Source organism: Carya illinoinensis, chromosome 6, assembly GCF_018687715.1.
Source record: "Carya illinoinensis cultivar Pawnee chromosome 6, C.illinoinensisPawnee_v1, whole genome shotgun sequence".
Lineage (NCBI taxonomy): Eukaryota > Viridiplantae > Streptophyta > Magnoliopsida > Fagales > Juglandaceae > Carya > Carya illinoinensis.
Window position 1 is genome coordinate 26359647 of NC_056757.1, and position 22734 is coordinate 26382380.

A 22734-nucleotide genomic window follows, 5' to 3' on the forward strand; every position below is an offset into this window, starting at 1 on the left:
ATCGATCGAACTCCAAAATTGGCACCCATGAAGTTTAATTAGCGTATTGATTGTCTATAAAAAGATAGAGGAAACAAGAAGATCATGATGGAAAAGGAAGGCTTGGGGAAGATGAAAACCCCAATGATGCATGCAGCTCATGATCATGTGTTAAGGGCGAACAACACTCATATATATATATATATATATATATATATATATATATATATATACACCCTTTTGAAGGATTTATATATATATATATATATATATAAATGAAGACTCGGGGAAGATCGATGCAAGTTGTGATCTTGATGCCTGTCGGTTGCATGCTAGGGATGATAATCACTAGAAAGGATCTCGACGATGTTAGTCAGGAATGCAGCCTCAATAGCGTACACTTAGAAGACTAGGGATCTGACTATTTTTCTGAGTAGAGGCGTGAAATAAAACTTATTGAAAGTTACTATTAGATATTCTCAAAGTACGCGCACGTGGTACTCTTAGAGTATTGTAATACTCTCATCTTATAATAAAATATCATGTTAATGTTATAATAAGATGAGAATATTACGTCGTTCGTATTATGAGAATACCTAATAATTTTCCGACATAGGAGGCTCAAAGCGTTTCTTTGAAGAATTAATTTGGTTAGCCCTATAGTAGCACTTTTAGACAACCAATCTTATTCTTGTTACAGTGACAAACATCTTAATGATCTGACTTGAAAGAAAATACTTTTTATCGTGTATTAAGCAAGGGGGGCTCAAAGCATCTCTCAAGTTTTTAATTTTTTATTTATTTACTCGTGGTCGTTTATGATATTGAAGATTGTGTTTATGGTGGCCCTTAGCATTCACATTGGACTACCCAAGTAAGCTACCAAAATAAAGGGGCATTTTGGCATTTCCACTATGGCAAGGCAAAATCTTTTTCTTTCTATTGTTTGGTCTTCTTATATTCAACACGGTGATAAGAAGAGCTAAGAAAAACATAAATCATTGGAAGCTGAACAAAGGAATAAAAAAATAAAAATAAATAAAATAAATAAATAAATAAAAAGAAGACGTTTAGGAGTTGTGAAGCCTAAAGAGTGAACTCTTAACAAAATAGGGAAAAAATAGGATTTCTTTGGCTTCCGATGTAAGCAGGAAGTAAAGAACCCCATTTTGGCTTTCAACCGGCATTTAGAGGTACTGAGCTAAAGAGGAATTATTCCCTCTAAACCCCTTTTCTCCTTTCTTTTCTCCATTCTCCCTGTTACAAAGCTGTTCTTGGTGCTAAGTTAATTAAATTCTCATCAATCAAAGCGTGTTGAATGGATAACCTTTTAGAAAAGCTTTATTTACAAGCTTTCCATGTTCCAATCATGTCATATTAAAAAATAAAAAAAACTTAAAATTCAATGCCGAATTGCAAACAGAACGATTCAATCTCATATGAGTATGCCCACATAAAACAGCAGAAAATAAATAAATACTAGAGCTAAGCGTAGACGATCAATACTGCTAATCAATATACATGAGGCTAAAAACCAAATTATATTGCACAGCCAAAAAATGCTCAGATGTAAATCTACATCAGTGGCAAGCCCGGTAACCAGCAAGGTTCAACAAGAGAGGACAGATTTCCGGGTTGAAAAAATGGATGGAAGAAAGAAAGAAAAAACTAGATATGGCACAAGCTAATTCTGCAAATATCTCTAAAGGAAATGGTCAAAATGAAAAATTTTGTACAGCAAAATTATCATTTTAGACTATTTCTTAAGGGGTATCTTTGGCCGTGATCTCATGCTGGCTCTCCGAGCAACATCCCATGCCTTCTGAGGGGCATAGATACCTAGCTGTGCAGCAAAAAATGACTCATACCCAGGTGAGTCAAAAGCAAAGCCAGTGTGTTTTGATCTCTCTTGTGGGAGTTGAGATAACGCATATCTCCTTGCCTCAGCTTCCGTAAGGTGGTTCCCAATCTCAAGAAAATCTGTCTGGCTGGTATTATCAATTTCATGCCTGTGAATTTCCTGAATAATCTGATAGTCATAGGGAAAGAACCATCTTTGAATCCTGCATCCGGAAAAACTAAAGATTAATGGAGCCAAACAAGACATTCATGCTCGCACAAATCAAACTGAAAACTGTACCTCAATTATCAAATAAAGAAAGCTCAGGTGCAGAGTATAATGAAAAGTGTACTAGTTTATTGTAGGGACACAGTGGCCTATAAAAAAAAATTGTAGGGACACAGTGAAGAGCAAGCATAAAATCCAATATGAGGTGAAAGCTTTCACCATGCTATATATAAGCTATATTCATGTAATGTCTATGGTCACGGCCTTCTGGTCGATGACAACAATACTCTCCAGTAACTTTTAATCGGGAATGTGATCGGGAGAAGCAGCTCCATACTTTATGAAAAGGACCTCACCAAGTGTGTAGGCTGAATAAATAATCAACAGAAACATGAACCAAACTAAGACTGGTCAATGCCTCGGTATCATCTCCTTGATACGTGGAGACACATTGCTGTCTATTTCATCATTGGCACATTTCGGACAAAGTAAATACTCTCCTAAATCATCTTCCCACCTGAAAAGTGCCAAACCAAGAAAGACAGCAAACCATCTGGGCCAATGCCCCAAAAAACCATACGAGCCATATCAAGGAATGTGCTACCTTGCTCCAAAAGCAACCTACTCATGAGCCCTATCAATACGGCATTGCTACAAACTTGGTCAGTTCAACCCAGCCCCTTCCTAGAACCAATAACCTTTAGCTGTTTTGACCATTGAAAACATGCATATTCAAGCCTGAGAGTGCATAAAAAAACTTGCAACATATCCACATATAAAAGCTACAGAGTGCTCTCAGAGACTAATTTCTTACCCTTGATAGACGAAGTCGCCCAAAAGGGCAACAATGGGAACAAGAAGAATAGCAATGTAAAAGTAGAATGTGCTCATCAAGACATATATGGTGAAATAAACATTCTCCTGCATTGAATGTTAAAAAAAGGTAAGTTAGCATTTAGAATAATTTAAAAGGGTTGGAAGGAGACATAAACCAAAAACTAAGTACCCACCTGTCGATCCATTGGGGTCATAATTCCTGAATAAATAAAAATGAAAACAAACCACGCTAAAATGCTTCCTCCAACACTAATGTAATGCCACCTTGTAATGGAATTACACATCAGAAGAAGTCGCAAGTTGACTGTTACTACAACACAAGTGAAGGCCATCGTGCTAACATCCCAGAGACCAAACATCTTCCCTGATGAATTTTTAGCACTTTTACTGGAAGTGGTAACAAAGTGATAAAAGATGAGCGACTGATAGATAGAAAAGAACGCCCATATTGCCACAACTCTCCATTTAAAAAAGACGTTTCTTATTCCCTCCCTATAGAGTTGAGGATACTTCTTAGAAAGGGTTGCACTGACATCCTGGCAAAAAACACGGGAAAATAATCAATTAAGCATTCCCCAAAAACTAGTAAAAGTAGAGAATGAAACCAGCAAATTGTTTTCTGAGCTAGGGCTTTCTGATGGATGTTTTCCCAACAGAAGTGATTAACCAAACTAATTGCAATTGCTTCAATAAAGTTGCATTAAAAATTTGACGTCCTAAATTGCCTGAAAGAATGTTGTACCTTATCAAAAAGCCCCACAATGATCACAGGCAGTGCAGTGAATATAACATTATACAATGACTGAAACCAGTCATCATAAAATCTTTGACCAGAAAATCCAGTTTGAAAGGTGAACCAAAATTGAGTCAATGTGAATGTAAGGTTCTTGTAAAAGAAGTATGTCACCACCTGCAATATAAAATTTACCATGAATGTAACCACTCAATTTATATTAACAAAGTTTTGAAGCTAACAAAAATTCAGACCTTGCATAACCTAAGATAAGACCACCGTCCATGCACAAGAAGCAAATCTGTAAGGAAGCGAAACTGGGCAATCGCAAAATCACTAGCCATCACCGCTTGCATCCCTTCCATCCCACTTATTCCAATGCCAATATGAGCAGCTTGAATCATGCTAACATCATTGGCACCGTCACCAATGCTAAGTGTAATTTTTTGTCCACCTTTTTTAACCAGACTTGTCACCTGCTAAGTACCTTTTGGTTAGTATCACAAGAACTTCCTCATGCTATTAAAAGGCCTATTCTTATGATCAATAAAATCTTGTTTACCAATCAAAAAATAAATAAATAAATAAAAAATAATTAATTTTATTTTGCACGGTAAACATTACTAATATGAAGGCATTTCCTTTTCTTCTTTTTTTTTTTTTTTTTTGAAAGCAAAATATGTTAACTTGAAACCATCTGAAACCTCCTAAGCTTTCAGTCTTGTGCTCTTTGGATCGGTTTTGGTTGTATTGAAAGCGTGTGCTAGGTGGTGAAAACCCTAAATGGAGTCCAGGCAAACAGACCCAGATGGTTATTCCACGGCCTTTTTCCAAACTCATTTGGATGTATTGAAAGAAGTAATTAGGATGGTTTTCATAAGTTTCGCTCGACGGGCAACTTTGAGAAGAACCTTAAAGTTACATTCATTGTCCTTATTCAAAAATAAGTCAGGGGAGGTTGATGTCAAGGAGTTCCGGACAATAAGTCTAGTAGACGGTGTTTATAAAACAATGACCAGAGTTCTTGCAAATAGAATAAAATCAATGTTATCGAAGATCATTTCCAACTCTCAAAATGCCTCTATCAATGGAAGGAAAATTATACTAAGTTCTTATTGCCAATTAATGCTTGGATGGTAGGTTAGGTAAAGTGAGCCATTATTTGATTATTGGACATTGAAGAGGGCTAGGATCAAGTGATCTGGGCTTCCAAATTTAATTTCTCAAAGCTACAGTTTTGGGGAGAAATGCTGTGGCTGAATCACCCAATAGTACCCCATGGACTTCTTCAACAGTACTCGAGGCATCTGTCAAGGGGAACCTTATCCCCGTTACTCTTTGTTATTGTTATGAGGCAGAGTATGATAATTTCTGCCACGGTGCTCAAGGTCTTTTGTCGGGTTTTTCAATAGGCGTTAGGAATGGAACTAGGCTTAGCATCCATCATTTGTTATTTGCATATAACACTGCAGTTTTTTTGTGAAGCCAACCATGACAATCTCAGTTACCAGCATTGTTTACATCAATGGCTTGAGCAGTTGCTGATCTAGAGGTCAACTTGGCCAAGTCTAAATTACTTTTTGTGGGTATAGTTAGAATGTAGCTCGTTTGGCAAACATCTTGAGTTGTAGGATCTCTTCCTTATCCATGACCTATCTTGGGCTTCCCTTCAAAACCAAAGGTATCTGGGATAAAACTATTGAGAAGATGGGCTGGAAGCTGTTGAACTTGTAAAAGGATGGTAGGAGCACATTGATCAAAAGCATGCTATCCAACTTACCCACCTATAATTATACGTCACTCTTCTTACTCCGTCTGGGTGCTAATCATTTGGAGAAGTTACAGCGGTGATTTCCTATGCACAAATTCCTTCTAGTGAAGTGGTCCAAGCTATGCTCAATGGTCTTAGAAGGCAGGTCAGGCCCCTTTGCCTTTGAAGCTTATTTGGAGAAATAAGCTCTTCCCAGAGTGGCTTTTTCACTTGGATGGGGCATTGGGGAAAATTCTTACCTTGGACAACGTGAGGAAGCAAGGCTTAAAATTGGTTACTTGCGATTGTATGCGCAAGAAAAGTGAGTAGCAGATGAATCATCTTCTTTTACATTGTGAGGTTGCTAGCATCCTATGGAACATGATATTTTGCCTTTTTGGGATAGGCTAGCAATGCCTTCTTGGGTAGTGGAACTCCTAACATGTTCAAAATGGCAATTTCGCAACCCTTAGTGCACACCTCTGTGGAAGATGATCCCATCATGCTTATTATGGTGTCTATGAAGTGAAAGAGACAAGCAAGAAGTTCAGGATACCAAAAAAATTTGGAGTTAGAGCTCAAATATTTCTATAACTCAAGAAAGGCCCAAGCTACATCTAGGCCCATGCTCCAAAATGACTAGTTAGGGTTTCAATTGAAGTCCCTTGGAATTGTCATAAAGGGCTTAAACTTCTCACTCACAAGAAATGTCCAATCTCATCCGCTATACGTCCGAAGTATTAAAATCTCTCCACTTGAATCCCCGACATCCTTGTTAGGTCATTCCATCATAAGTGGCACAGTTCAAGTCCCACACTTTTGGTTGAGATGGACTCTAATACCATTTCTGTCAACCGAAGGTAAGCCCAAGCCACATCTGAATCCATACTCCAAAAGGATTGGTCAAGTTTACTACTGGAGTCCCCTTGGAACCATTATAGCAAGATTGAACTTCTCCCTCCCAAGCAATGTGGGATCCCATTCACTATACACAATCAAGGGTATAGTGATGAAACTTGACCAACATACTTCACTTCTCATTGCTTCCACTTCATACCAACAGGATAAGATTGAAATGCAAATGTTCCAACAAAACAGAAACTCACACTAAAGTTCAAAACTTGTCAGCCAACATATACAAATCCTCTTCATTTCTTAAGGAACTCCACTATCTGGAATTTAGCCAATCTCACCATTGAACAAATATTCAACGCCCAGTATCACATCATACTACTAATGGGCAAAACAACATTTGGTGCTCAATTGAACAACATTTGGTGCTCAATTGAAAAGCCATTCTATTTTGATTTTGTAGTGTGAACTCAACCCGTAATATTGAAGGTTTGGGTGAGAGACAGGCCAAACTCCTGTGGAGTTACATAAGGAACTTCTGAAAATCCAATGACATCAACATGGTCCACACTGTATGTTAAAAAACATATAGTGTGTATACCTCAAACATTAGTAGTATTGAGGAGGACAGGATGCTTTGGATGGATATTGGGTATAGGAAGTTCTCTCATCTCTGTGCAAACTTTGTACATGGCTTTGTCGTGTCAAAATCATATTTTGTTTATCTGGAAGTGCATTTGGAGAAAGTGCCACCTAAAATTACTTTCTTTGGTTGGACTACATCTCTTGAGAAAACATGACTATCAAAAACTTGAGAAAGTGTGGACTCATTGTGATAAATTGGTGCTTAAGAAGAGTGGTGAAGCTGTGGATCATCTTTTACTTCACTGTGAGGTGGCATTGATGTTATAGGCTGAGATCTTTAACAGGACCGGACTTGCATGGGTGATGCCCAAGAGGATGGTGGACTTGTTTGCTCGTTGGAAAGGGCTTCGGGGCAATTCCCAAATTGCTTATGTATGGAGAATGATTCCTTTATGTCTCATGTGATATATTTGGCTTAAAAGGAATGGTTGAAAAGCTTTGAAGATTGGGAACACTCTTTGGATGAGCTTAGAAGTTTCTTTTTTCATACTTTATTTCTTTGGGCTTCTGCCAATGTTTTTAACGAAGCCAGCTTACATGAGTTTTTTTTATCACTTTCTTGTAACTAGGTGTTCTCTGTTGTATGCTTCATGTATACTTAGGCTATGCCTATTTAATTGTTTCAATAAAATTTTATTAAAAAAAAAAAAAAGTTAAAAGAACATATGTGTATCTCAGAATATCTATGAATGGTAATGAAATCGTCTATGAATTATAGTGAAATAGTAGCAGTAAATAATTTGTGAAAAGTAGTGAAGTAGTCTGAGAATATCTGAGAACAGTTGTATTCCCAAATAGAGCCTTAAAACAAACCAAATCAAAACAAATATATATTTTAACAGATTAAAAGAATAATAAAATTTCAATCCACATCCAAGTATCCACGGGCAAGAAGTTTTCATGTTATTTAATGATACAGTGGCATCACATTAATCTCATGGCATGGTATGGACTGCTAATTTCAAAGTTTTCACACAGCAACCAAATCCAAGCACAGGATAAATTATTCATAAAGAGAATAAAACGAAGCACCGATACAACATGCATTCTGCAAATGCAGCAACCACAACTCAAACTTATACAACTATGGAAAATATACTAATATATTTTGCTCCATTTGGTGCTCAAATGGGAAATAATTCAGTTGAGTTATATCCAGAACCTCACCTGTGCTTTCTGTAAAGGAGAAACTCGGCAGCAAACAACTGAAGTACAATTCAAGCTCAAGTTCAGCAGCATCACACGTAAACTTGGGTCTAAGGCATACATCAGACACTTTCCATCTATTACAAGTGCTAATTTTGGTCCAGAAAGTGTCTGAAGATGGTGCTGTGCCTCCTCAAGGCATTTCTTCAGTTCTTTTTTAACATGTTCTTTGATGAAGCGCGCAATTTCCACTTGGTCACCCTAACAACAGCTTTGAATTAATAACATATCTATTAAATGATTTAAATCAATGCTTCCAACATACACGTGTAAAAACATATGACCAAAGAAAAGCTGCTTACCCTATCTTCAACTGCTCTAATCGCATCAGTTTCTGAACTGACCATAAATTGCTTCATGCCATTGTTAATTAAGTTGCAGGCTACAGCAAATAGACACAAAGAGAAAACTCACTTTGTTGCAGACGCAATTTAGGAAATGGAAATAATTAAAATTTTGAGAGAAAGGGAGAAGAAGCACAAGCTCTCGTTCTAAACAAACTTACCATAAGCTATGTTTATAGCTGTTTCCATCTTGTCGCCTGTCAGTACCCAAATCTTAATACCGGCTCTAGAAAGAGTCTCTATACAAGCTGGTACTCCTTCTTGAAGCTTATCTTCTATAGCAGTGCACCCAATCAAAATGAGATCCTTTTCTATGAGTTCTGACACCTGCATAAATTTTATATATTTTTTTTTAAATAGTTGCATCCAAATAAAAGATAAACCAAATTAAAGCACACATGAAAATTAAACGAACTAAAAAAAGAACTAACATCATGCTCATGTATGAACACTTGATTCACAAAATTAAAGACTTTTCTTTTTATAATTAATAAGAGATTTTATTACCATGAATAGGCACAGCCCAAGTACATAGGAAGTACATAAAGGAAATACCTAATACACTCTAGTAAGCAGGAAAAAGACTAATACAGATTCAGTACATTATCATCATTCCTTACAAAAATATCAGCCCACAAACACAAAGTGGAAAAGAAAAAATGCCGAAGTCCTCTGAAAGAACGCTCTGTGTCTTTAAAGCATCTCTCATTCCTTTCCAGCCAAAGACAACACATTAAACACAAAGGAATCATTTTCCATCTGGCAGCTACACATTTCCTTCCCTCAAAACCTGTACAACATACAAGAAGATCCACAACTTCCTTTGGCATCACCCAATATATACCTATCCGACCAAAAACCTCATTCCACAAAGACTTTGCCACCTCACAATAAAGAAAGAGATGATTTGATTTACAGATTCACCATCCTTCTTGCACATAACACACTAATCAACAATACACAAACCACATTTTCTAAGGTTATCCGTGGTCAATACTTTCCCTAAAGCAACCACCCAACTGAAAAACGCCACCTTAGTAGGTACCTTCACTCTTCAAATGCTTTTCCAAGGGAAAACACAACCAGGCTGACAAGTCAGCACCTTATAAAAAGAACTAACTGAAAACCTGGAATTTCAAGCATGGTCCCACAGTAAACTGTCCCCTCTTCCCTGCATCACTTTTGAATTATAAATTCTTCCCAAAAAATCAGAAACATCATTCCACAGAATGTTATTATCCGTACAGTGGAAATAATCTGCCATGGCAGCATTTTGATCCCTTGCAATCCTAGAAAGAGAGGGAAATCAGATTTGAGAGCTGATTCCCCACACCAAATATCATGCCAAAAATAAAATCCTCTTCCCTTCCCCACCTTAAATTTATTATGTTTCAAAAACTCCCCCCAACCTTTCCTAATGAACTTCCATAAACTCACCCCACACGCTCCTCTAACTTCATTAGAACACCAATCCCCCCCACCCACTCCCATATTTAACAGCAACAACATTCTTCCAAAAAGCATCTCTCTCTACATGATATCTCCAAAGCCATTTCCCAAGAAGTGCTTTATTAAACATCCTCAAATTTCTCACCCCCAATCCTCCACAAGAGATTGGTTGACAAACCTTGTTCCAACTAACCAAATGAAACTTTTTCTCCTCTCCTATACCTCCCCATAAGAGATTATGATAAATTTTCTCAATTCTTTTTGCAACCCCTGCTGCCAAAGGGAAAAGTGAAAGAAAATACGTGGGAAGATTAGACAACATACTCTTTATCAAGGCAATTCATTCCCCTTTAGACAAGTATAGCTTTTTCCATCCAGCCAACCTTCTCTGGATCTTCTCAATCACCACATCCCATATCAAAACAGATTTGTGAGACGCACCCAACGGAAGATCAAGATACTTCATTGGCAATGAGAAAATCTTAAACTCCAAAATATTAGCCAAATCTGAAATATTGGCTACTCACCCACTGGAACAATTTCAGACTTGTTAAGGTTAATCCTTAGACCCGAGACAGCTTCAAAACATAACAACAAGGCTCTCAAAGATTGAAGATGTTCTTGGTTAGGCTCACAGAAAATTAAAGTGTCATCAGCAAAAAGATGAGATAATTTAATGCTATTCCGATTCTCATTTCCCACCTCAAAACCCGACAAGAACCTTCCTTCTACCGCCACTTCAATCATTCTACTAAACGCATCCATGCCAAGAACAAAAAGAAAAGGAGATAGCAGATATCCTTGCCTCAAGTCAATTGAGTTATTAAAAAATCTAACCGGGGTACCATTCACCAAAATAGAAAATCTCAACGTCAAAATGCAATGCTTGATCCACATACACCATTTCTTTCCAAAACCATACCTCCCAAGTAGATACAAGAGGAAATCCCAACTAACATGGTCATATGCCTTTTCCATGTCTAATTTGATCAAAATTTCAGATTCATTTAATCTAATTATGCTATCCACAAATTCATTAGCAACCAAGACCAAATCAAGAATTTGTCTCCCCCTTACAAAAGCATTTTGAGATTTCAAAATAATTTTTACCACTCATATTAGCTTGTTGGGAATTTGGACCTCCCAAATTCACCCCCCTAGGATCTACCCTTTGCAAGAATAACAAGAAAAATAGAGAAATAATAACACCACAAGATATTTTCGTGGAAACTCCTAAATAGGAGAAAAAATCATTAGACCCAAAGAAGAAAATCCACTATGTAAAAAATTATTACGATCACACAATTTTTCTCCTCACCCCAAACACATCCACAAAACTTCCCCACTAGCAAAACTTTAACTTTACACCTCTTCCCTTTTTACAAAATGGCCAACAGAGGAATTTAACTAAAGTCAAAAGTTATTAGGTAAGTTTTCAACTTGTATACTTAAACTAAGAGGCTAAGCCTCTTATTTATAAGCCTGGGTCTATGCCCTTTATTTTCTTCCCACCAGTGTGGGACCAAAAAAGGAGCAAAAAACCAACAATCTCCACCTTGCGACTTTGACTGGTCTCACAGCCAAACTCCACCTCAATGAAGATTTTCATAACTTCTACTATCATGTTTCACCATAAAAGCATACCCACTCAGAATAAACCAATTCTAAGCATTTCACTTCGGACTATGTCAAAAATAACCTTACTGAAAATTATGGTGTAACTTCCACATTTGGCTTTCCTGAAAGTTCATCAACCATCGACATGAATTTCCACCACACACCCTGCATCAATGCCAAACCAATGTCTGTGTGCAAACTTGTGGACCTGCTAACATTAACACATCCTCTATCATGACAACTTTTGGGAATTAATGGCATGCCATGAGGACGTACATGTCCCTTTTTAAAGATCAAAATCTTCCATGGAGAGAGACACAACATTAGCATCATTTACAGTATCTCCATTTACTGACTTGGAGCTACTTGCCGAATCTGCTCCAGCTCTTGGACAATTATTCTTGACGTCTCCAGATTGTCCACACCCCCAGTAGACTACTTTCTTCTTCATGAAAATCTTTATCTTCCCATTTCCAGCTGCTAACAGTACTAAGTTCTCAGGTGAACAATTTCTTCCACCACCTAGTCTTCTCTCTTCAGAAAAGAGTTTACCGGTAACCTCTAAAAAAATTATTTGCTCCTTTCCATGTATCAAAATAGACTTCATATGCTCATAGGAAGATGGAAGAGACCAGATGAACCTCAAGGCTTAATCCTCATTATCAATTTTAACTCTAATAGATTCTAACTCAGTGACAATGCCATTGAGAACGGTTAAATAATCTAAAATAGTTATACATTCACTCATCCGCAATGTATGAAACTACTCTTTTAGGTACACACGATTTAAGACGCCTTTCGTCTTATACAACTCTTCAAGTTTTTTCCAGAGTTCTTTTGCCGTAAATATTCCATGCACATTTGCAAGAACATTTTTTGTCAAACACAGACGTATCGCGCTTTCTGTTCTCAAATCCAGATCCTCCCAATCTTCATCGCTCATTTCAGATCTGCTCTTTCACCAGTCACACTAGTATCAGTGCTTACTTCAAGTATTGGTATGCCCTTCAATGTCTTGTGTAATCCTGATTGAATTAAGAAATCCTTGACTTGTACTTGCCACAAGCCAAAATTGATTCTCTCATCAAATTTCTCCACGTCAAATCTGAAAGGATTTGAAACCCTACTTCCTGACATTGCTTTGATGAATTTACTGTAGATATGAATAGTACCTCACTAAGTAAGTTTCCAGGAAAGATTGAAGGGTCACAATGGACACGCTTAAAATTTCCGATCTCCTAAATAGAACCTCCTTAGACTGTACGTATCCACACTACCAAACCAAAGCTCCACCCCACAAAAAGAATCTAGTGGCTCTGATACCAATTGTTGGAAACTTAGACCACCTAAATTCACCTCCTTAGGATCTACCCTTTGCAGGAATAATAAGAAAAATAAAGAAATAATAACACAAGATATTTACGTAGAAACTCCTAAATAGGAGAAAAAACCACCAAATCCAGAGAAGAAAATCTACTATGTGAAAAATTATTACGATCACACAATTTTTCTCCTCACCCCAAACACACCCACAAAGCTTCCCCACTAGCTAAACTTTAACTTTACCCCTCTTCCCCTTTTACAAAAAGGCCAACAGAGGAATTTAACTAAGGTCAAAAGTTACTAGATAAGTTTTCAACTGGTGTACTTCAACTAAGAGCCTAAGCCTCTTATTTATAAGCCTAGGCCTATGCCCTTTATTTTCTTCCCACCGGTGTGGAACCAAAAAAAGAGCAAAAAACCAACATAGCTAACACCTTAGAAATGATCTTATATACCCCATTCACCAAACTAATAGGCCGAAAATCCCACATCTCCACAACCCCTACCTTCTTGGGAATAAGAGCGATAAATGTAGTATTGAAGCTTTTCTCAAATTTCATAAATGTATAAAATTCAAGAAAAACCTTCATAATATCATCCCACACTATTTCCCAACAAGCTTGAAAGAAAGCCATTGAGAAACTATCTGGTCCCAGAGTCTTATCCCATGCCATTCCTCTAACCACATCAAGAACTTCATCCTCTTAAAAAACTCTCTCTAACCAATCTGCACTAATCTGGTCAATGGAGTAAAAAAAGAGTCCATCAAGCTTTGGTCTCCACAAGTATTCTTCCCTACAAAACTTCTCATAAAAATTCACAATGTGATCCTTATTGACCTCTTGATCTAAAAGGATGTTATCACCATCATGAATAGCCTCAATAGCATTATTTCTTCTATAAAAGTTAACCATATAGTGAAAAGATTTCAAACACTTGTCACCTTCCTTCAGCCAAAGGACCCAAGATTTTTGGCTCCAAGATATTTCCTCCATTAAGGTGATATTCTCCAATTCATCCACCACCGCATTTTTTCTCTCCAATTCCTCACCGGATATGCGCCCCCCCCCCCCCCCCCCCCCCCAAAAAAAAAAAAAAAAATCAGCTCCCTTTCCTCCAAACTCTGCAACTGTTGCATCAAAGGTTTCCTTTTATTTTCCAAGTTTCCAAACTCCTCCACATTCCGCTTTTCAAATCTGTTTTTAAAGCTTTAAGTTTACTAGCCAGTACAAAGCTCGGGGTACCAGAAAAAGAGTACGAAGACCACCACGACCTCACCCTATCCACAAAACCTTCATCCTCCAACCACATATTTTCAAATTTAAAGTACCTATGCCCTCTCAAAATGCCCCCACATTCCAACATAATAGGATAATGGTCAGAAAACATTATCGGTAACCTTTTCTGGCTCAAATCAGGAAAAAGAACTTCTCAATGAGCCGAAACCAGAAATCTGTCCAGCCTAGACCATGCTCTTCCATTGGACCATGTAAAATCCCCACCAACCAACGGTAAATCAATCAAATAGCTCAAAAATCAGATCTGAAAAGGTATTCATGGCCTGAGAAAAGTAATTATCCCCCACTCGCTCACTAGGAAACCTTGTAATGTTGAAATCCCCACCAAAACACCAAGGAAGATTCCAAACAGCAGTTAACATCCCAAAACACAAGAGCGCAATGAACGGACGTTCAAGGACAAAGAGAGATCGATGGAGGAATTGAAAGCTTTCTTTACTAGAACTCTTTGTACTTGGGCCATTGCTGTTGACTTTAATGGCTTAGATTTTCATAATTTTCTTATTTCCATTGCTCCTACTTAGCTAGGGCAAACTATACATTTTACCATGCTTTTGCCTATTCTTTGATTAATATTATACATTTACTTATCAAAAAAAAAAAACTCTCCTAACATTGTCCACATTAGGACCGTAAACCCCCACAAAAGCCCATTCAAATCCATCATCCACACTCTTGAATTGACAAGCCACCATAGATTCTCCACATAATAATCTATCATCTCCACTACCCTCCAACCTCACATAACAGTAATACCACCCTATGCCCCTTTCGAAACTAAATCAACCCATCCCACACATTGACAACTCCGTAAACTGTTAATGATTGATTAACCAGTTTCAGCTTGGTTTCTTGAAAACAAATAACATCAATCCTCCAATTACAAATCAAATTCTTTACGCGAAGAGGTTTTCTATAGCCGTTCAGCCCCCTCACATTCTAAGATAAGATCGTTGGTTTCATAGATGACTATAGACAGCCCTCTCCTTGCCTTTTTCTAAAGGCACTTCCTCCCTTTTGAGTTATAATTTATTGAACACAATAATCTCTTCAATTCCCTCTCCTTTTTTGAAGAGGATCTAGCCAAACGAGGTTGACCAGCCTCTATAGCTATTAAAAGTGCTCTAAAATTTTCCTCAAAACCAACACGAGATTCTCAGTAATACAAAAAGTGCCCAATAATTCAACTGCTCCTCTTAGTAATAGAAAAAAAGTTTACACCCTTCCTACTAATCACAAATCCCTTTGCTTCAATCCAAAACCTACGCTCCATCTTCAACTAACTATTGGTAAAAATAAAATAAAAAGAAAAACAGAAAAAGGGAATAGAAACAGGGACAATGAATGAAAGATTAAGGATCATCCGTCTAGCAGTATCCTAATATATAAAGGTGAAACCATTGGAACAACTTCTCACAAAATTAAAGACTTATCAATGTGACAGTAAATAAAAACATGTCCATACTAGAAAGACTACTTATCAAAAAGATCTCATGCTAGAAAAAGAACCAACATCATGCTTCAATTAAAAGCAAAGGTGCTGTAAAATATGCAATATGAAAACTTGAATCAATGCAATATGAAAACTTGAATCATATGTCACTACATGTTTGCTTGTTGTCAAGAGCCTACAGCATGACGCATACATCGGTGTCAAGGTGTGTAGGAAAAATGAATTAAGTGCCAAAATATTTCAGCACAAAAAAAACTTAAAAGATGACACTTTTCACAGGCTATACAAACAAAAAAAAAATATCAAGAATTACAGAAATCAACATCCATGAATAAAGGGTTGAAAACAATGTTCTTGCAACACTTTCCTTAATTCAGAGTTTGAATTCAGCATGTTAATCACTTGAAACAAGTAAGAAATTGTACTGCAGAGCATATCACACAAAATTGAAATCCAGAGACTTGAAGATTCATTCTTGTGACATTTTGCATTAAGTGATAAACCGGAATCTAGTACATAACAAAAAATGCATAACCAAAACAGCATCATTAAAACACAGAACATTGATACAGTGTCATTTATAGAAACAATAACTTTTTAACTTTTTTCAAATGCATGAGTAATAAAAACTGAAAAATTCAGGCAAAAAATGCTATCAATTCCAGGTGGAAAAACATACATGTGTCCAGAAAGATATACCTCATCCAACTTTTTCTCACGATCTCGCAGAGAAGATTTAGCCTGGACAAATTTCTCATTCCAGTTTTCATACATATCAGGATGTAAATCTCTGTAGGCCAGGCAAAGTGTACGCAATCCAGAAGATCCAAATTGCTCCAAGTGTTCCCTCGTTACTTTCTTTAGATCGTCGCTTACGTCAGCCAGTCTCTCAAAGATTACAGAATCAGCACCCTGTGAAAAGAAGATATATAGCCGATTGTTATTTTGTTTTTCAACAGCCCAGCAATGTCCATCCTATTTATAAGCCTCAAGAAATTATTACCTTACAGTACAATACCAGTCGGCCATCCGGATAGCGACATACAACAGACTGACGCTTCCTTGTACTAATTAAAAACCATGGTGCAGTTGATGTTAGCGAGGTCCCCAATAGACTTGTAAACCAATATAAATTACTGAAAGCTCCTCCCCTCAACACCCCTCCAAAAGGAAAAGAAAATACAAAACTTTTATACACACCTGTTGAACTCAAGGACATTTAGAATCTCATAAGACACGTCTTGGATTTTGCCTATCTTCTCAATATGAGATTCACGAACATATATCATTGTAGGTGTACGCCTGAGAATCAGAAAATCATTAGTCTCAAGACAAGCTGTATAGCCTTGAATGGTAGCAGATCTCTCAGAGAAGTAATACTAGAACCAGAACCTGCAGTTCTATCCAAACATTAAAAGTCGTTTATGGATAAAAACTAAAGCTTTCAGGTTCAAGACTTTCTTGAGAACCACGCCCAAGTAAACCTCAGCAATCAACGAAAACAGTTCAATCCCGTACGACGATCTAGCAGTAGGTACAACAGCCACAACAGGTACAGAGGATTCACAAACCACTGTTGTCGACAGTGTCCCCCTTGAAAATAAAATTCTGCTATTCGTTCTTCTTTTCACAGCAAATGAATAGATGAGTTGATGTATTCTTTATCCAAGTCAATGAGTTTTAGCTAATTTTTAAAACCCTCATTTTAAAAGATCATTAAGACAAACAGGTTAATTTCCCCCGTTTGTTGATGTTATTATCTTGTAGTTTTCTTTTATTTTTGCTCTGGCTTAGAAGGAGCAGAGATCAATCAGGTTTTGCTACTTTACGTTATTAAAAACTATGGAGATCATGCATAGGCGACGCTCTTGTATATGTCCCTGGTTCTTGGGCTATTGCCAATTCTTATTCTCAATAAGATTTTGTTTACCGATCAAAATATTAAACAATATGGTACCCAAGGCAGAAAACTTGACAAAGCAAACAATCCTTTCTTCAATAAGGTATGGGAGAGATGGCAAGCACAAACCTGTAAAAGAAAAAGCCAAAGTTCTTTGCAGCAGTAACCAAAGCAGCCTCATCTGGGGATGCAGCTTGATAAGTGATTTTTTCTGGGCTTTCTTGACCCTCGGGGAGTACAGTATGACATATAGCAAGGCATCTGAAGAACTCCTATACTCAAAACATATTGTAGCTAAGAGATAACGTTACAAAGAGTATGCCTGTTCCATGGTACATGCATATGCTGACCACAAACATAATGTATCTAGAAGCAAAGGTTGTTAGGATGTTTTTTATTGATAAAATTTTCAAGTGCATAGGTGAGCAACTTGAGCACACATGAACTATACAAGAGAGAACACCCACTTATGATTAACGAGTAAAGCAAGAGGACATCAATGTAGTAGAACAATTGCAGTGAGCCTTCATCCAAATAAACAGATTTAAGAGTAATGCTAGATACAATCCTACGGTGAGCAAGCTCCACGTACTCCCTTTGAAAAGTAGTTGGGCCAACCATTTAAAAGTGGGATTTTTCATGTGAGTCCCAGACTTGTCCACTTTTTTCAAAGAGAGTGCATGGGACTTACATAGCCTAGGGCTGTACAAATCATTTCTCTAGATTTAAACGCACATTCTTCTATCTCAAGCACCCCTTCTCCAGGTTTTCGAAAGAGCAATCTGTTCCTCCCAAATAAACCACAATAACCATAATAGGATCATCCGCCAAACTTCTGATTCACATGGACTACCCTTACACACTTTCCAGCAAGCCATGAGCCCATTATCCTCTCAAAATTGCTTTCTTTGGCTGGCTGGCCTCCCATGGGAAAATATTGACTATTGACAAGCTAAGAAAGCATGGTTTTTTAATAATAGATTGGTGTTTTACGTGTAAAAGAGATGGTGAATCAGCGGATCATCTTCTTCTTCACTGTGATGTGGCTAAGGCTTTATGGGATGAAATCTTTACCAGGCTTGGTATCGCATGGGTAATGCCAAGGAGGGTGGTAGATCTATTGTCATGTCGGACAGGTATCTGGGGCAATCGTCAAATCGCAGCTATTAGGAAGATGGTGCCTCTATGCTTAATGTCGTGCACTTAGAATGAGGAATAGCCGCTGTTTTGATAATAGGGAGCATTCATTGGGAGGGCTCAGGGACTTTTTCTTTCATACATTGTTACTTTGGGCTTTGGCTATTGTATTGAATGGGGCTAGTTTTAATGACTTCTATTCTGTTTTTCACAGCACTTAGCTTGTAATTAGGTTCGTCTCTTGTATACTTCTAGTGTACATGGGCTTTGCCTAATTATGTGGATTAATAAAATTATTCTTCTTGCTTATAAACAAAAAAATTATCTGCTACTTCCACCTAGCTATGTGATGTTCCATATATCTTCATAAGTTATTCACCCTCCTAAAATTCTCTAGGATGCTATGCCATATTAATTTCGCCTAGAACATCATCACTTTAAGGCCCAAGTACTTCACCACCAAGAATATGGACTAAACCTCCTACATCTACCATGGGTCCTCTCGGAACCTATCGAATGAAAGGTCATTGTTGTTTTTCATTCGATGGGTAACTTCTTCTCTCTCTTTGATTTCCAACAATCTTATCTTTCCTTCAAACTCTAGGTCACTAAGATTGTGTTTACATAGTGAGATGATCCCAAATATTCTGTGAATAATAGTAAAAAAGCAGTGAAAAAGTAATGATAAAATATTGAATAGTAGTGAATAGTAGAAAAAAGTAGTGAGAAGTAGTTAAAAAGTAATGATAAAATAATGAATAGTAGTTACCCAAACAGAGCCTAAAATAAACCTCCTAAAACACTCATGCCCCAAAAAAGGCTTCCAAACAAAAATCCAAAAAGACTGTTCACCGTGCTATAATAACTGTGCAATATTATTCACAATGTTAGTGTTCACAATAGTACTGATCACAGTACTGTACAAATGTTCAAGCTACATTCTATATCAGATTCTAGTATCATAACCGTTTATCCCACATTAATTTGGTATTAGGTTTCTTGTCCTATATGAGTTTGCACTAGTTTGGCATCAGAACTTAGTTCTATACCAATTTTGATATCAGAGCTAATGTTCAACATCATATTCAGTTCATGTTTAATATATGGAAACAATACTGCATCCAGTTCCCACTCAGAACAATATCTACCTTGCAAACATCAGGGTTGGGCTCATTTCTCCAAGCTCCGCGCATAAGCCTAGCATCATCAAAATTAAAGCCCTTCTCATGCATCGCATTGTCTGAGTTCCGCTCCTGTAACAATTCAATGACATCAAAGTTATCTTCTGTTTAAACAGAAATCGTCAGTGCCCATAAGATGACAGCAATGTATACCTCCACTTTTAAGCCGTTACGCTGTGCTATTCCCTTCTCTATTTCAGTGACACCAGTGCCATACACCTCTCCTCCAATTGAACACTTAAAGAACTCCATCAAATTTCTTGTTAAAGTTCCAGTTTTGTCAGAAAATATATATTCCACCTGATTACAGCAGCAGTTCAGAACAGTAGCACTCTTTTTGGATGAGTAGAACAATATAATTCACACTGTAAAGTGTAAACCACCACTATTGATCAACTATATTAACAAAGTAGCAGATGAAGAGATGCTTCCGCAAACACTCTAATAGATTAACTGTTCATATACCGATGGTGATGATGACAACACCAACGATATCTCACTTAACATAACCAAATTTTCTTTTATTTAGCAAAAATAATAAAGACCACTTGTTGTGACTCACTCAAGAATGTCAGCATGGGAGCAATTTACCTGTCCAAGTTCCTCATTCAAATTGGAAGTCCGAGCCAGTGCTGGGGTGTTGGTTTCAGTATGGTACATATGTAAGTCCTTGTTGATAAATTGGGTGGACTGAATAAATTTAACCATCTGAAATAGTAATTACAAAATTGTTAATGGAGTTATCCTTAAATAACCGCACACATTGCTAGGACAGATTATAACAGACTAAAAAACCTACCTCAATGGAAACATAAAGAGAAATCGGGATAATTGAGGAGTACAAAGTAATCAGGGTAAACATTGTAAGAAGGGCAACCTGAAAAACCAATAATTAGAATCAACTGACAAAATGTTAAGGAAAAAACCAAGCAACTTTTCTCTCGTTCTTTTTTTGATAAGTAATTTTTCTCTCATTCTATAGCAGTCAAATCAACATAACAAGCATTAATACCAAGAATCGGTTGTCGGGGTTAAACTGATCGTCCACACTTTTAGTGAGAGCTAAGTAATAGTATTTGCGGTCTATGAATACACCACTGCAGAGTTTCAAGAAGCCAAAAACTCACTAATGTGAATAATTGCACCTATAAATTATTATAAAAAAAATTGATTGCAACTATTAAAATATCCACAAACATGTACTGACTAGCAAATTCCTTATTGTCAAACCTGCCTATAGCTCCAATCAGACACATTGTAAATAGAACACCAAAAAGTGTAAGGATAAGTTTGTCGAGTTTTCTCTCAAATGTACTTCTTTTGGAAGGAACATTCATGGCATTCATCATGACCTGCAATTAAATTCAGACATCCATTAAAATGAACTTACATTAATCGATAGACAGTAGAGATAAATGACCCAATGGGGAAGATACCACACACATCAAAGAATGGCAGTAGCAGTAAGAGAGCAAATAGTTGTTGTTTATGTCAGTTTAATTCGTGATATCAAACCTTTGTTTCATGTCCAGTAAAAATAACAGCCCCAACTATATATTCCGTATTCCTGAGACTGCACCCCTGAAAACACCAGTAATACCAACGAGTAAAAGTCAGCTATGTTCCACCTATGGAGAGCAAATTTCAAAATCAACAATGACCAAATGATATAAAGATTAGAAGCATAAAAAAGGGACTCTCTTTTTATATCTATAAAGATTTTATTAATGAAATAAAACACTTGTGTAGATACAAAGCCTACACAAGCTTCCCCCAAAACTATAAATTTTAATTTAAATATCTAACAAACCCAATAAAAGAGAAAATGTGGGTGTTGCCATGAAGTGTTCAACCATTTGGAGCACGAGTAAAAATTTGATCCCAGAAATAAGCAACTCTACACCGTACATATGCATTTGTTCTCCCACGAAAGAATCCACACAGGTCATAGAAGAACCACATTCCAAGCGAAACTACTCATTCGTCAGATATAACAATATAATAAAAATGAGTAACATGATTCCGATCATTAGGATAATATTTAAACCGGTACAATGCCAGGACTACAAAGAAAGCATTTCAAACAAACCACCAAGATCAACAGAACATTCAAGTGCAACATAGCAGTCTTGTATAAAAGTTATATAACCTAATCCTAGCAGATATGGGCAGGAAGAACATATTAAATGGCAAAGACTGAGCTGTTAAAACATAGAGTTGGAAAAAAAAAAAAAAAAAAAACCAATGTTGCAAGGAAGAAAAATCATATCATACTCGTAACATAATTTGGTTTGGAGTGAGAGGCAGTGTTTGCTTCTGAAGTATAAGATTGCCAGTGAAAGTGTATAATGAATTATTTGGCTGCTCACACTGCACTTCACCTGCAATAAACAAAGAAATCATTCTAAAAGCACTCTCCATTTTTCCTTTCGCTTTTTTCATTAACGAAATCTAATAAAAATCACCAAAAAAATTTATCTTATTAATTATCAAAAAACAAATCACCAAAAAAAGGCGGTCAGACCCAAGTACGCAAGAAAACTACATAGGGAAATGCCCTGGAAAAAAGGAGATTGTCATAAATTGAAACAAGAAAGATATGGATTTGGACCCAAAAGCTTGAGCCAAGATTGAGCCCCTAACGGACTTGACTGATTGGAACTCAATTATCTCAAGCTCAGCTTGACTAAACACAAAAAGTTACAGTTTAACGTATGGTGGTCTATAAATGGGTGTAATAACAGTAGTGCACTGCAACACTAAGCCAAAATTTCCCATAAGCTTACCCCCCCCCCCCCAAAAAAATAAATAAATAAAAAGAAAATATTATGTTTCATGATCTCATTTTTCTAGTTATTTCCTTGCATAACTATGATAGGGAATTATCAAATTGCATAAGGTTGTCCCCGTCTCATATTTGATTAAAGTCCTCCCATTTTGGTAATTTCTGCAAGTGCTGGTC

The 22734-nt window shown here is 36.9% G+C and overlaps 1 protein-coding gene across 1 annotated transcript in view; it reads right to left on the reverse strand.

Moving 5' to 3' along the window:
- Positions 1–1497: 1497 nt before the first annotated feature.
- Positions 1498–22734, reverse strand: part of LOC122312841 (phospholipid-transporting ATPase 3) — a 33463-nt gene continuing 12226 nt past the window's right edge. Inside the window, exons 8-27 of the mRNA XM_043127486.1 lie at positions 22047–22153; positions 21288–21353; positions 21003–21124; positions 20785–20869; positions 20572–20649; positions 20364–20480; positions 19926–20072; positions 19740–19844; positions 17584–17726; positions 16755–16856; positions 16558–16621; positions 16254–16466; positions 8576–8741; positions 8373–8452; positions 8032–8271; positions 3872–4093; positions 3627–3794; positions 3058–3420; positions 2862–2968; positions 1498–2042 (exon numbers count right to left, since the gene is read on the reverse strand). Of these exons, the coding sequence (XP_042983420.1) occupies positions 1736–2042; positions 2862–2968; positions 3058–3420; positions 3627–3794; positions 3872–4093; positions 8032–8271; positions 8373–8452; positions 8576–8741; positions 16254–16466; positions 16558–16621; positions 16755–16856; positions 17584–17726; positions 19740–19844; positions 19926–20072; positions 20364–20480; positions 20572–20649; positions 20785–20869; positions 21003–21124; positions 21288–21353; positions 22047–22153 (3002 nt within the window). The 3' untranslated portion in view covers positions 1498–1735. The remainder of the gene's footprint in view (positions 2043–2861; positions 2969–3057; positions 3421–3626; positions 3795–3871; positions 4094–8031; positions 8272–8372; positions 8453–8575; positions 8742–16253; positions 16467–16557; positions 16622–16754; positions 16857–17583; positions 17727–19739; positions 19845–19925; positions 20073–20363; positions 20481–20571; positions 20650–20784; positions 20870–21002; positions 21125–21287; positions 21354–22046; positions 22154–22734) is intronic.